This window comes from Canis lupus, chromosome 9, assembly GCF_003254725.2.
Source record: "Canis lupus dingo isolate Sandy chromosome 9, ASM325472v2, whole genome shotgun sequence".
NCBI classification, from domain to species: Eukaryota; Metazoa; Chordata; class Mammalia; order Carnivora; family Canidae; genus Canis; species Canis lupus.
This window is the reverse complement of record NC_064251.1, coordinates 53,474,757-53,490,590: the sequence shown is the minus strand read 5'-3', so window position 1 is coordinate 53,490,590 and position 15,834 is coordinate 53,474,757. Positions and strand designations below refer to the sequence as shown.

Below are 15,834 nucleotides of genomic sequence, written 5' to 3'. Positions count from 1 at the left end.
CCAAACCACGATATAAAATTAAAAATCTACCCAAAGAGGAAAAGTAAAATTATCTCCAGTCTGTCTTTTCTGTGGACCAAAGGGTCACGGGCTTAAACTGGTCAGGGACACACACTGGCAGCACTGGTTGCATCTAGGAGCTGATGAGGAAGCAACCAAGTTAGGCTCCACCATCTTCTGAGTTTTAAATTCTAGCAGGTTCCCATCTGTGGCATTAAGCCATAAGCAATACGCTCTGCCAAGTCTCCCCACAACAGTCACTCCCCTTGTCCTAGAGGTGTTCTGATGATGGTTCTCATAGTACCCATCATTGGGTACATGACATAGTACGAAGATACCCCCCATCCCTGGAATGTCCCTTACACCCCTCCTGAAGCAGTGGTTCTGAATCTCAGATGCAAATAGGAATCCTCCTGGGAGCTGTTTAAATGTATCAATGATGGGGCCTTGCACCACAAAGAGTTCCCCATTTGATTGTAATGTGCAGCCCAGGCTAGGAATCACTCACTGCTTGAAAGGTCCCCTCATCTCTGGAGAAGGGTGGAGTCCCCACATGTGGCTGGCTGGTCCTTCTGCTTGGGAATCCATCTAGTCTACTACAGGCATACCTCGTTTGACTGCACTTGACTGTACTTTTTCTAAATTGAAAGTTAGTGGCAACCCTGCATTAAGCAAGCTTATCAGCGCCATTTTTCCAGCAGCATTTACTCCACGTCTCTATATCACATTTTGTTAGCTCTTGCAATACTTCAAGCTTTTTCATTAACATTATATTCATTACGGCAATTTGTGATCAGTGATTACAACTCACGAAAGCTCAGATAATAGGTAGCATTCTTTAGCAATAAAGTATTTTTAAATTAAGGTATGTGCACTGTTCTTAGGTAATAATGCTAGCACACACTTAATGGAACTACAGTATAGTGTAAACATAATTTTTATATGAACTGGAAAACCAGAATTTTCATTTGATTCACTTTATTACAATATTCTTATATTGTAGTGGTCTAGAACCAAACCTGCAGTATCCCGGAGGTATGCCTATACCACCCGGCTAGCAGAATGTCCCCAGAGTGAGAACCGACCTTAATGGCTCATCCTAAGGACTAGCGGGCTTGAGCTCAGAGCTTAATCTAGGTTGAGAAGCTGCTTCCAAACAGAAAGATGACACAAACTTGGGGAGATGATACACCTAGCATCTCAGGAAGCTAGAAGAAAGTATAATCTGAGCTAAAAACAGTTTTTTTTTTTTCACATTTTCTTATTAAAAATTCCTGAATGAGGACTATCAGAGGGACTAGTGTCACCAGATCAAAGTCCACCCTGCCCTACGAGCCTCAAGCTAAGAGACAAAGCCATTTCCTACTCAAGCCTGTTCTCAGCTTACTGAGGTCACTGTACTTGTTAGAGCTCATAAAACAGATTTCAGCATAGGTGAACAGAGAATCTGGCTCACGGCTTCTTGATCACTTATAACCCTAAATAGAGACTTTCTGGACCAAAATCTATGGGCTACTAATAGCCTACATGGCAGAGAGAGACAACGAAAAAGAGACCACCAAAATGACTTTCTATTAAGAAAGAACAGAAAGACTTAAAACACACACACACACACACACACACACAAAGAAAAACAGTTTCAGTTCCCAAAAGCACATTAGATGGGAGTGACATAGTACGAAATATTACCAATCCTGAGACTCTGGCTCTTTGTTAGGCAAAAATGGATTTTAAAAATCCAAAGAGGGAAAAAAAAGATCCAGCTTATATGTGATGAGCTGTACTACACAACCACCCATTTCTTCTCTTCCTTCACCAGTAATGGTCAGAGTGATGTCATAACCACACTAGACAGCTGTCTTCCTGGAAAAAAATCACCTTGGAAAGGAGAAATGCAATTAGCGGATACAACGAAATATAATTTTCAAACTGATGCTGTAGGCTGCCACATTTGACTGGGTGCTTAATGGCCAAGTTCTTTATTATAGTTTTCTATTTTATACAATTTCTCTTTGATTCAGTATCTGTGGAAGACACTGAGACTTAAATTCTAGTTTATGTCACACTAGGTCTGAGATAAACACAGACAGAGGAGCTGAGAGTGAGGCCAGGACTAGAACCAGGCAGTAAGGGGCTGAAGTGCCACCAAGACAGACAGGGAGGATGGGGTGGAAGGGCTCCTCCCTGGCTCCTCCCCAACCGACCTCCACCCGGATTCCCTCCTCAATCCCGGGCAGATTCTATCCACTCTTGAGACTTCTCCTACCACCCCTAAGGAACAGATTACCAAAACTATTTCTCCAACAACAATGCAAGTTGCAGATGTATATTTTAAAATCATTCATTGTGAAAATGTTCGAATACATATAAAAGTAGATAAAACAGTATAATGAACTCATCAACAGTATTATATTCTCTTCCCCCAGTTTCAAAGATTGGTAGCTAGTTTTATCATGTTCTCCTCACCCCCATCCCCATTCCCTTTCTGAGAAAGGGGGGAATGGAGACACAAGTCCCTCATATCATTTCACTCAAGACCTATGAGTTCCTCCAACTTAACATGCTTCAAACAGAACTCACTTTGTTTCTCCTGTTTATGGACAGCATGACTTCTGCACTTTCAGAGTTGTAGCCTGATCAAATGAACACCCAGCCCATAGAAAGTGTTTGGTCAATGCTTATAATATAAAAAGTATAAACATACACACTCACACAAACGCACGTGCACTTGTACATACACATGTACGTACATACAGACACAGGAGGGGACCAGACAGCATAAAGCAAAGGCCCAGACGGAGGGTCTAGCTAATAAGACAGGATCCAGGACTTCCTACTGGCTTCCTGCCACAGGCCAACACTTCTGAGTATGGGAACCCTCTGGCTAAACCAAGACAGCAAAGTAGTTCTGTCCATCAAAAGGATGACAATCCTGACATGGTACAGATTTCAGTGCATGGCTATTAGTAGAACTAAATATGGTTCTCTCAAGGGGAGAGAAGGATCTTTTACAACATATATGCTAATGAAGCACAGCGACAGGGAGCATTTAAAACAAAATGTCCCTATATTTATTCTCCATAGACAGATTTTTACATTAATATTTATGAGGGATTCCTCGTTTATTTCTCCCAGAGATTTTTCTCCTGCCCGAAGAGAGGGGATAAAAGATAAGTAACATGAACCAATTATCTTTTAAACAGCTACAAAAGACTACCATATTTATCTGCATTCTGCTACTTGATTAATCTTCCTAATATACCACCTTCCACACACCGGCCCCTGCTCATGAGCCCCCAGGTCCCTCCACTCCCTGCGGACACATGCTGCAAGGCCTCTGCCTGGCTTTCAGATCCTGCTTGCTGCCCGAGCCTCCGGAGCCAATCTTATCCATCCTCACTCAGCAGGGCCAGATCAGCACCTCCAAATCCTCCCCCCACTCCCGGCCAAGATATTTCTGTCGGTCCAAATGGCACCTGGTTCCCAGCCTTTTAAATACCCAAGCTTTACACTTCCAATTTACTAAGTACCATGAGCAGTAAACATCTTGTAGAAAGATGCTCTCAGCCTTATCAGCCAGCAGTGGGGGTGGGGGGGGGGTAGCCCTGAGGAGCACTAGCTTGTAGGACTGGTTTGTTCAGCCCTCAGTGCCTGAGACAAGCCCAAGCAGGAAAGGGGAGGGAGCCCTGGCTCCCAAGGAGTTTCCAGTCTAACCAAAACACATGGCAGACAATGAGTGGCAAATGCCATGGAAGAGCCACAAAGTCAAATGTCACAGCAGTTCTGAGCTGAAGGTTTCTTCCTACCCAGTCACTGGATCCCATTTTTCTGTCCCCCGTCAGTGACATACTGACAGACACACTTCCCTTCTCTACCTGCCAACAGCAGGAGCCCATAAGCACACGTGAGAAAGGACACTGCAAGGACTATTTCTGAGGGTGTCTCCTCTGAGCCCCTAAATGAGAGACTCTGAAGAGCGAGGAGTGCGAGGAGAGCGAGGCGAACAAGGCAACTGTGCAGACACATAGGAGGACGGCTCTACACCACTGGCCTCAAAATGCCTTTTGATTCTATTTCAAGGCAAATGGAAAACAAATGTGAACAGCAACAAGAAAGCAGAGGGAGCAAATGAAATGGTGCTTGGGCAGTTAAACTTTTATAATGCAATTGGGTAAGGCCTGGACTCTGAGGCCAGCAGGGCAGGCTGGCTCCATGGAGCTTGGGCCACAGGGGGCTTCTCTTCATCACTGTCCAGCTGGCCTGCCGTGTTCTCCCCAGTTTCCTAGTCACAATTACAAAAGCTTACAAGAGGCAGACACACTCATTTCCACCAGCCTTTTAACCTTCATATGGAAAACTATAAGTAAGACACTGAAAATAACTGTGGACCAAACAGGGGGAGACAACGAATTATGGGAGCGAAGATCCCTGTGCCGGTAACCCCTCCTGTATACATATTCCTGTCCAAGCTCAAGACCCCCGGAGAGATGTAGGTATATTTTTCTGGGATGGGGCCAGGACCTCTCACCGTTCCTGAGGCGGCACCAGGCTTGTAGGGAAAAGGCAAAAGCAGCACTGAGTCAGAGGGCTTCGACACGACTGACGTGAATAAATGAGCTTCTGCCAGGCTGGTTATTGGAAACTGATCTCTTCCTTATTAATATGGTCCCGCAATGGAGACAAAGATTTCTCCATGTTCTAGAATGCAAACAATGTTTTAATCTTTAATTATATTCTCAATTTCAACTCTTCTGGAGAGTTACAGCCACCAAGGCCTGGGATTATTTCTTTATTACACAGCCTCTCAGTGGTATTTAATGAATATTGTTACTTAATACGTGCCGGTAGGGGAAAGAAGGATTTAGTGAGTTCCTACCCAAGTTTTGATGACTTTTCCAAAACTCGGGAAATTCACAACCGCCAAGTTCTCTACCTCCTTTCAGGGATACTCCATACAGGCAGCACACTTGCTCTGCTCACCCGCCCAAGCTCAGGAAGAGTCAGCCTGCGGAATGAGCATCCCTGGAGAAAGGAGTTCAGAACACAATGCTGTGCGTTTCTAAAGCTCATGGCAATGAACCAGTGTGCTCCTCGCTCGTGGTTTACTAACTGTTGGTCCGCTCAGAGGCAAACTAAACTCCAGTAAGAAGAGATGCCAAATATTCTTGCTCAGGGCTCCCATCTTTGTTTATGTTGAAGAATTTAATATCAACATATTAACCAAATTCTGCCCTCAACAAAATATCAAGATCCTCATGAGGCGAACCAAAGTGGAAGTAATCAGGAAGAAAATCAGATCCCTGAAAGGAATCACATCCATAGTCATGACTCAAACATCTACATCAAGATTTTCGTAACGGCACAAGCAACTACAGAAACCCAGAGCTTCATTATCTGTGTGGCTGAGGGAAAAAAACATGTTAAAAAAAAAAGTCTTGAAAATCAGCAACAGAAAAGATAATGACACAATGGCCAAGAAGCTACAGGAAGAGGCTCTGGGTTTACTGCACTTCACCCTGGCAAACATTCACCTTGCTCAGTTTAAACATCAATGACCACAAGAAGCTCCCACCCTCCTTCATCACTATCGCCAAGGAGAGATTTATGCCACTGCTCTGCTCTCCGTGATTCCTGTCAGTTTCACATTAAGCAAAAGACAACACAGCCTCTGCCTTTCAAGAACAGGAGCAGCATTTACCACACACCCTGGAAAGAATTCAATCATGTGTATAAGCACCGTGTGTAATCTCAAGTTGATGATATTTCTGGGAATTAGTGTACTAAGTGGGGGCAGAAAATGAGCCTCTATCCGATAAATTCCCATAGCCAAATTAGAGGCCCTACCAAAGGCAATCTGTTGTTCAAACACTTGCACCCCTAGGTGTACATGCCGTGTCATTATCCCTGCTATCTCCTGAATTTCTTTCCAGCAACATTTGTCCCTGCATGCTGTTTTTGTGTTGCTTTTGTTACTCAAACCTGAGGCAGGTCATCTAAGACCAGGGGTATGAAGACTCCCTGCGCTCTGAAAGGTAGGAGTTAATACTGAAACAGATGCAACATGTTGAGGAGATGGTACTGGAAGATGCCAATGAACAGTAAGGAACACCAATCAGCAATAAAATGGAATGAACCACTGACACAACATAAATGAATCATCAAAACATCACTCTGAGCAAAAGAAAACATGTTCCACATGACTCCATTTATGTGGAGTTCTAGAAAAGGTAAGACTAGGGTATAGGTATAGAAATTAGGACGGTGGTGGCCTGATGGAGAAATTGGAGAGAACTATTTGGTCAACTCTTTCCAGGAGTTCCACTGTCAAGAGGAGAGAGGAGGCGGGAGCTGTAAGATGTGGATTATAAACCAGGTATTCCCATAGGAGGCGGGTTTGGGTAAGCGGGTTTGTGTACTCCCATGAATAAACCCGAGACAGGGAAATCCTGATGGTGTGGGACAGAAAGGAGAGAAGTTGATAAAGGGCTTGGAGTAGCTGACAGCGTGGACCTAGTGGGCAAGAGGAAGGGCTGTCCCTGGCTGGGAGCATGGACGCAGTGCCTCCCAAGTGACTAGAGGAAAGGTACCCTATGAAAAGTGCCCTTAATTTAGCAGGTTGGACCTTTTCACGAAGGATAATGTGACACAAAAGAAACCGCTGGTCTACACAACTTCTAGGGAACTGGGTAATACTTTTAAAAATAACCTTTGTGTAGAACAATTTCTCCCCTCGAATCTAAGTGAGATCGATCATCTTGATGTGCAAAATAAGAACACGTAACTATTCTCTTGCCTCCCTGTCACTGAGAGCCAGCACTTCATTAGGCCACCACCAGGTGTGCCAGGCCATTCGGCTTGCAGATGTGGATTAAAACCTGTATCCCATGTTACCACAAAAGCGCACTGAACAATGTGTCATGAAGTTGAGACCACTAAGAGAGCACAAGTAAACATGGCCACATCCTGACACCTATTAAATACACAGATACCTCAATATGTAACTTATAGATCAACCAAGTAAGACAGCCACTCTCAGCTGATCTTAATATTACAAGGGTCAAAAGCCTGATAACATTTACACAGGAAGAAGGGACACAACTCCTTTCTGAAAATGACAGGGCCTTTTCTGCAATGGACTCAACATGAACATTCGGGCATCACAGAAGTGAGGTCGCTTTGTCAGTGCCCTCTGAATGCTAACGCGTGATAAAAGATCTTTCATCATGAACATCTTTGTCTCCTTACAAGCTTCTTTGGAGGAGAAAGATATGAATCATTAATCCCACGAATCACTAATCCTATGGGAACTCAAGGGAAAATCAGAATCTTCAAAGACCACTACTGTTAAAGCCAACTGCATTTTGAAAACAAACACACTGTACAAATCTCCTGCATTCTTGCCATGCCTGTGGTCTCAGCACACTTAGGCAGAGCCATTGGTTTTGTTGCAATAGTCTTACTGCCATCCAAATGCTGACACAAGCCAATACAGAAACCCATCTGTCACTGTATCAACAAGGTGAGTATGGAGCCCAGCCCTGGTCCTCCACTGGAGGAAACTCTTTCCTTAGAATCCTATAAGCCTATGTAAGAAAGCATTGAGCTCTCTTACTAAAGTAAAGCCTCCATTCTTCACCTGGCAGTGACAAATTCAGGGTAAGTTTGGGTAAGCCTCCCTAAGTGGAGGGTCCCTCCTCAGCACCCTGCCCATGGGCCTTCTCCAGGACTTCAGGATCATGCCATTAGGACTTGGCACACATTACTAGGATTCTTGCTACTTGTTTGTTCCTCTGTTTCTGCTCAGAGCTTCCAGAAAGTCAAAATTCTATCTTATTCTTCTCCAAATCCCCAGTACAGTGCACAGAACCAAACACTTGTTGGCCCTGAGTAAATATTTGCTGAATAACTAAGTACATGGGGCTTATGGGTTCAGCCATTCTTCCCTCTATGTGATGACTCTCCTCATCGGCAAGAGTGATGGCTTCAAAATAACAGCCACTAATTCTCTGACAATCCTTCCTTCAAAAGGGAAAGCCTTGTCCCCTCCCCTGGAGCATCAGTCAGACTTAGTGACTCACTTCTCACCAACAGGATGGGGTGGAACAGATGCTCTGTCCCTGGAGGCTAAGGTCATAAAACGGACCAGCTCTGCCTGGCTCTCACTCTCTTAGATGGCTTGTCTGGGAGAAGTCCCCACCAGGTCATAAGGGTACTCAAGCCTCCTGTGGGGCTTGCCTGCCTGCCTGCCATGTGAACGAGCCGCCCTGGACAAGACCTTCAAACCTCAGTCCAACCTTCAGATGATGCATTTCTGGCTGATACCTGACTGCAATTTTATGAGAGAATGAGCCAAAACCACCCAGCCAAGCTACTCTCAGATTCCTGATCCATGGCAAATGTAAGAAATTATGTTTACTGTTGTAAACCACCATGTTTTAGGGCGATCTGTTACGCAGCACAAGATGACTAATGCAGCATTCCTAGAGGGTTTGGGTGTTGTTTTATAAGGGATTTCCTTAATGACAAAGTTAGTTTATGGTCATGTCATGCCTGTAATAAAGATTTTGTAATTAGCAGTGTTCTACAGAACACAACTATAACAGAGCTGATTAATGTGCAAATTTAAATGTTCCATAGATAAAATCACACTACCTTCAAGTCTAAAAACTACATTCAATAAATATTGAGATGTGATACTTTACAATACAGTCCTTTTTGGAGGTTCCTTCTTGTTTTTAAACATTATATACGCAGAGAGGGTAGAGAATAATATCCACCAAAACCTTAGCAATAACTTTCTCAGTGTGACAGTATTACTATGTTTTCCTTTTTTGTCATCTTTGGTTTGTTCACAGTCTGCAAAAAGTATATATTACTAGTGACCTATATTTTAATTGAAAATTTTTTTTATGATTCAGAGTTTAGCAGCTATGTCTTAGTGGTATTTCTATTCCTGACTCTAACAAAGTAAGTATCACGTAGTAGGTGCTCCATAAAAGCGCCCTGAATGCCCTTTAGCTATATAGATCCTGCCTACTGGACAGGTCTCTGAAGGGATCCAGGGCAGCGTGAACCCTAAAGGCTCAATGATGTGAAAAGGCAGCAGTCAATTTTCACAGGAAACAGGCTAAGTATAGGAAATCATTTCGATGTTGTATTCTTAGGACATGGTAACCACTTTTCTCTTTGAAACTAAGTATTTTGAGTGATTTATTATAAATTTATAATGACAGTTGTGAACACCTCCCCTTTTTTGGCACAAGAACAGAGTCTGTTGATTGCCTCGGTGCTTAAAATAGTTTCTAAGTGTCCTCATAATAGCATGTCACCTGTAAACAGGTTTCAAGCCAATGCAAATGAACAAATGGCGAACAGATGGACTAAGAGCTGACTTTTGTCAAGAGAGAGCTAGTAACAAACACTTTTTGGCTCCAGTCTTATGGGACCATTAGAAAGTCTTTCACTTCTCACCAAACATCTTACCTCAGTAGACAATACACGCAGGGAAAATGACAAGTTACAAGGCCCATTAGACTTTGGAGAGCTGAAAGTTGGAGATCTGCAGGATCACCAAACCAACATATGGGATACAACAGACACTGTTCCTTCAGAAGTTTCCTACCAAAGAGTGAAAACTCTCAGCCTTGCATCACTCAAAGTGCCTGAAAAAAGTACACCTGTGCATCCACCAGGCAGAAAATAACTTGTGAAGGCCAACTGGTTATGTTCATCTTATCCTGGAAGCAAATGTTAATCGTGAAGAAAACCTGAAAAATCAAAGAAATGGTGGTGCAAGTATCCAGCGGCGAGGGGAAAGATCCCCAGAGACACCCCCTGGGACCTCCCAGCTCTCCCTCCACTGGCCTCTCTCCACCTAACGTCACCTCCTTGGAGAGGCCTTCTTGAACTACCCAATTTATGCAGTTTCCCCAACCCCATCTCTTACCACCCTATATGTTCCTTTCTAAGCACTAATCATAACCAGAAATTATTATATTAATTTGTTAATTTGTTTAGGGGTGCTTTTTAAGTCTTTTAAATCCCCCAGCAAACAAAAACTTCAGCAAAATGGGACCACATCTGTGTTGCTCATGAGTGTATCCCCACAGCCTAGGACAGTGCCTGGCAGACAGTAGGTACAATATGTGCTAATAAAAGAGAAAATAAATGGGATTTTGCATAAAGGCAAACAATTGAGTCTCACCTGGAAACACTCTTCTGGACTGGAATTTTTAAAAAGTATAGCTAATCCTTGAACAACAGAGTTTGGAGGTGCATGGGTCCACTTATACATGACTTTTTTTTTTCAGTACAGTACTGTAAATGTATTTTCTCTTCCTTATAATTTTCCTAATAACATTTTCTTTTTTCTAGGCTAATTTACTGTAAGAAAAGAGTATAAAAACATTTAATATATAAAATATATGTTAAGCAATTATTTTATCTCTAGGCTTCCAGTCACTATTAGACTATTAGTAGTTAAGTTTGGAGGGCACCAAGAGTTATACATAGATCTTCCACTGTGCCCGTGACCCCTGCTTTGTTTAAGGTGTGAACTGTAGTTTGTAACTGAGGATGGAACCAAAAGAGGGTACAACAAGAGGGCAGGCCAGTCTAGGGAATGTGCTTAAAGTCCCAGCCAAGCCGTTTGGGAGTACTGCCTCTCTCAGGGGAGCGTGCACACTCACAAAGTAGCTATCAGCAAAGACTGGTGTGTTCACATTTCTGATTCCACATGGAGTGAGCCTTGGCCTTCATCTACCAGGGCTTCGAGCACAAAATAACCAAACAGATAAATGGATGACTCACTTGTGGCATATTCAAAAGAGTATTACACAGCAACAAAACAGAATAAACAACGTGGATGAATATAACAGACATTATGCTGAGTGAAAAAGAGCTGATGACAAAAGATTGTGTGATTCCATTTATATGAAGTTAAAGAACAGGTAAAATTAATCATTCAAAGAAAGTGGAACACTGCTAAACCTGGGTCGGGAGGCAGCACGTACAGACTGGGAACATGGGGAGGAGCCCTCCTGAGATTCTGGAAGCAGTGGCCACGTGTTCTAATCTGGATGGAGCTATGTGGTGGTGTGCACACGTGAAAACAATCACCAAGCTGTAACATTTCTGAACCTTACAGTATTTCTTTTCTCTTCTACTAGGAAAAAAGAGGGCTCATAGTTTCTGAGTTTAAAAGAGTAAGTGAGCCTAGCACGACTCTAATCCCTGCTCCCCGGATTCTCTAGGTGGCCTACAGATTATCAAAATGGGCTCCTCCACTGTCTCTTCGGTTAAATAAGGACAATTGTATTTATGCTCTGCCAACTTTGGGGATGTGACAAGGAAATAAAGAAAAAGCTATGGTATCTTTAAATCCTGGGTGGAAAAGTCACAAACAAAATATGTCAATTATGAACCACATCATAACTACTTCACTTAAGATCTATGCAAAATATGTTACCTGCATGCTGGGTTTCTAATCTTAGCAGATACCTTTCCAAAAGAAAGAACAATTTCACAAAAAAATAACTTTCCATTAGCCAAAAATAAGCACCAAGGAGAGTTTCCCCAGGACAAAATAATTGTTTCAAACCCATTACTCACTGAGGTGGTAAGACAAGAGTCGTGGGCTGAGCCTTCGGTCTACGTTTAGCAGATACTCCCATCTGGTTAGCAGAACGTTTCAAGGACTGTTGATTCAAAAGGCCAGACGCCAAACCTGCATGGTACTGCAACTGCACAGAGAAACAAAACAAAAGGGGAAGAAAAATACCATTTAGTAAACACAGGCCAAGGGATATAAAACTATCAATACTTGATATATCTTACCCCCTTAGAACATTTTAAATCACTGCAAATGCAGCAGCTAACATTTTGCTTTAAGGAATGTATTTGTAATAGGAAAAGCAGCGTGGACAAGGTTGTTCATCACAGCATTACATAATGATGAACCAGGGACAACCTAATGCCCAGCAATAACTGGGAACTTGGTTAAGATGTGGAAAGAAATTTATGACATCATTTTGTTGAATAAAAAACAAACCAGGTTACATTATAAATGGAGAGACACTTAAAAAGACAGTCTCTAAAATGTTAACAGTAATAGGGGTATCTGGGTGGCTTAGTGGGTTAAGTATGTGAATCTTGATTTTGGCTCAGCTGATTTTCAGGGTCATGAGATCAAGGCTCACATTGACTCCACACTCAGCAGGGTATCTGCTTGGGATCCTCTCTCTCTCTCTTTCTCTCCCCCTTACCCCTCCCATTTGTGCTGTCTCTCTCCCTCTCTCTCTAAAATAAATAAAATCTTAAAAAAATTAAAATGTTAACAGTATATTCCTAAGTAGCAGAACTTAAGTAATTTTTACTTCCTTCTTTATTTTTCACTACTTTCTTTCTTTTTTTTTTTTTAGATTTTATTTATTTATTCATGAAAGACACAGAGAGAGAGGCAGAGACGTAGGCAGAGGGAGAAGCAGGCTCCAAGCAGGGAGCCTGATGTGGGACTCGATCCCGAGACCGCGGATCATGCCCTGAGCCAGGGGCAGGTGCCCAACCGCTGAGCCACCCGGGCATCCCATATTTTTCATTACTTTCATTAGTATTAGTTCTGGGAACTCTTGCTTATAATAAAAACCACATAACTGGGTAGTCTACTGCATTAACTTGGAGCATGATATGGTCTATCGTAAACATATGAAACACACTGTGTTGAGAGCCTCAACATTTGGAACCACTGGGCCATTGTCTTCAGTGCTGAAGATACAAGTATCTTAAGAATAAGCTCCTATAAAAAAAAAAAAAAAAGAATAAGCTCCTGAGTATATCTTACAACAAAACATACAAATGGATATAGGCTCACTGAAGAGAACTGGATGGAAAAGTTCATTACACTCTATACATACGTAGCTGGAACAATACAGTCCAGGGAAGGACCAAAATACTCTCAAGTGAGCTCTAGGCCTGCATCCTTTGCTTTGTTCTAGACAAACTGCCGAGCTTCAAAGTTACTCAGGACACATCATTTTACTTCTCTAGACCTCCATTTCGCTATTGGGAAAGAGAAGTAACACTGCCTAATTCTAAATCCAACAGGACTTAACAATAAAAAAAAATCCGCCTCATTTGAGTTACAATTTACATAAAATCAAAGGCACACATTTTAAGTGTATAATTTGATGACTTATGATAACTGTGAAACTGCCACCCCAATCAAGGTACAGATAATGTCCATCACTGCAGAAAGTCCCCTTGTGTCCCACTGCAGTCAGCCTGCCCTCCCCTCATAACTGCTACCATTCAGGATCTTTTGTTTTAAAATATAACTCATCTTTCTTACTCTTTGCCAAGTGAAGGTTATATCCAATCTGACATCTGACAATGACTGCTATCTTCCTTTTTTAATCCCATACTTTTGTATTTTAGATCTTAAGAGTTGTCATCAATTTCTCAATAGTAAAATTATCCTTGAAAGGTATCCCAATTCTGAACAGATGTAAATAAAACATTCAAATATGAAAATGCCAAGCTAAGAATCTGGATTGAGACCATTTATAACATCCAATATGTTTCTCCTTCCCTTCTCAAATTAGGCAAGGTCCTTCAAACATTTATTTAGAATTAACTAAACATACAAATAGTAATTCACTCTGAAGCTCTGAATCAATTTCTTTTCAAAATGCTCTTCCAAGGCATAGATTTCCTTTGCAGAGTCAGCTACATTACAGTTCATGGTAATGAAACTGGTGACCACCATATCAAAGGGACTGGGCCATGCACGCAAAGGGTAATAATGTTTTGAAAAAATAAATGGCCTCACTTAAAGCCAGTGGCCTGCATACAAATACAAAGTGCAAGAAAACAGAACCAACTGAAATGATCTACTTCTTGAAAGTGGCCATAAAAATGAAGATCTCCAGTGACCCAGTAAGACCGAAATGTCTGTGTTTGGAGCATCCATATTGCTTTTTAACAGGCTCTTGATTTACTTGGTCAATTTGCTGTGGGAGCCTTATGGCTGCACAATACAAGACAAAGATGTATCACATTCATAATAAAAATGGACCTCTTCTCAGGGTGGAAAGGGGGGGCATAATTTGGCTTTAAACAACTCATCTTAGACCAATGAATTTTGCTCAAATTTGTTTTTCTCCTACAGATTTCTTAAATGGGAAATCAATGTAAGCAAGGGACAGTACAAGTTTGAAAGACAATGTTTCAAAATGTCAGCGACTTGGGTTTCGATCTTCCCCACCAGAATTTGCAATGAGTGCAATATGCATGGGGCTTTATGGAATTAAAGGGAAAGACAGCTTGGCAGGGGTCCCCTCCTGGCTCAAGGAATCGTCTCTCCTTTTGGCTCTCCTTCTTCTTTGTATCTTATTAGGGTCCATGCAAGCTCAGCCATTCTGGCCCTGCTGACTCTTTGAGTGGAAGAGTCCTGCTAACTATGCAGAGTGGCAGGGTGATTTTGCGTACCTGGCATCATTTTGATCATTTGCTCAAACAAAAAACCCCAAAGAGCAGAAATGCGTGCGAGGGGCTGTCTATTAAAGGGTTCCGTTAAAACTTCTACCATCTTGGGCAGTCTCAACATACACTGCACCTCTAAGAGTACACGGAGAGGGAAGGACTCCTCTCTCCCAAAAAACAATATCTGCCCTCCAAAGCTGACTCATAGTGATTAAGCGACATTGGTTGATCATATATACGTATCCCAGTTTCCAGGAACACAGCTCCAACTGTCAAGATCTATAAGGGGCCCATTAAATATTTACCGAACCATCTTTATAATGGGAAAAAAGGTCAAAGTTAATAAAACTGACAGGCAGATCCTGTCCAACTGGATTTATACATTATTTAAGCACCAAATACTCGATTCCATGAAACACAGTTTAGATCTGAAAAGACTCTTGGAAAACGTTCACTCAGCCAATGGTTCTAAAACAGCAGAAGGGAGTTCAGAGCGAATCCACAAATTAACATTAAGAACATATCACTCCCCGAAATGCTGCCATAAGTTTTCAATTACAGGTTCCGTAATATTTTCTATAAAAATGTATTTCAATAAACATACTTTGCTCCAAATGTCTGTGGCATGGAAACAACTCTATTTCAAAAAGCAACTTACCAAAGTTCTAATGCGATTTTTCTACCCAAGATCATTTCTCCACTAACTAGCAAGAATAAAGCGAAAGACGGCAAGAAAGAAAATAATCTATTCTTTTAACTTGTGCATCACACACCTGTGGGGAATGGGAATGTTGGTGTGGCAAGCATGTATTTACTAGTAAACTACCACTCGGTGCTAATAGCTATTTCGATGTTGTTTGGATTTGGAGGGCATTTCTCTCAGCTGCAATTTTGCTATTACTGTCAACTTCCTATTTTCTATAATTGATCTAGGACTTTTCGGTCAGTTCTCAACCTGAAGCCTTGTCTAATCAATTACACCTACTAATTACCTCTATAATGGGGAAAATTTCAGCAACTCATAACCAGTTAGGGAAAACACCTCTTAGAATTAGGAAAGCTTAGATATACTGCATATTTTCTTTAAAGTAACACTGTCTTGGGGCACCTGGGTGGCTCTGTCAGTTAAGTGTCTGCCCTGGGATCAGGTCATGATCCTGGGGGTCCTGGGATAGCGCCCCACAATGTCGGGGCTCGCTGCTCAGTGGGGAGCCTGTTTCTCCCTCTGCCCCACCCCCCACCCCCCCACCCCCGCTCATGCTTGCTTACTCTCAAATAAATGAAATAAAATCTTTTAAAAAAATTTAAAAAGTAACACTGTTTTAGTAGTATTAAACATGCAAAAGTGCCAAGGGT

The 15,834-nt window shown here is 42.1% G+C and overlaps 1 protein-coding gene across 6 annotated transcripts in view; it reads right to left on the bottom strand.

Annotated features, from left to right (window-relative positions):
• The window catches only part of MED27 (mediator complex subunit 27), a 198,910-nt gene that overhangs the window by 120,527 nt on the left and 62,549 nt on the right, over positions 1 to 15,834 (bottom strand). For all 6 annotated transcript variants that reach the window (XR_007413247.1, XR_003146997.3, XM_025475563.3 and 3 more), the window contains exon 3: positions 11,611 to 11,741. Coding sequence is in view for 4 of the 6 variants with exons in the window: in XM_025475563.3 (XP_025331348.1) it covers positions 11,611 to 11,741 (131 nt within the window). In the remaining 2 variants the exon portion in view is untranslated. The remainder of the gene's footprint in view (positions 1 to 11,610; positions 11,742 to 15,834) is intronic.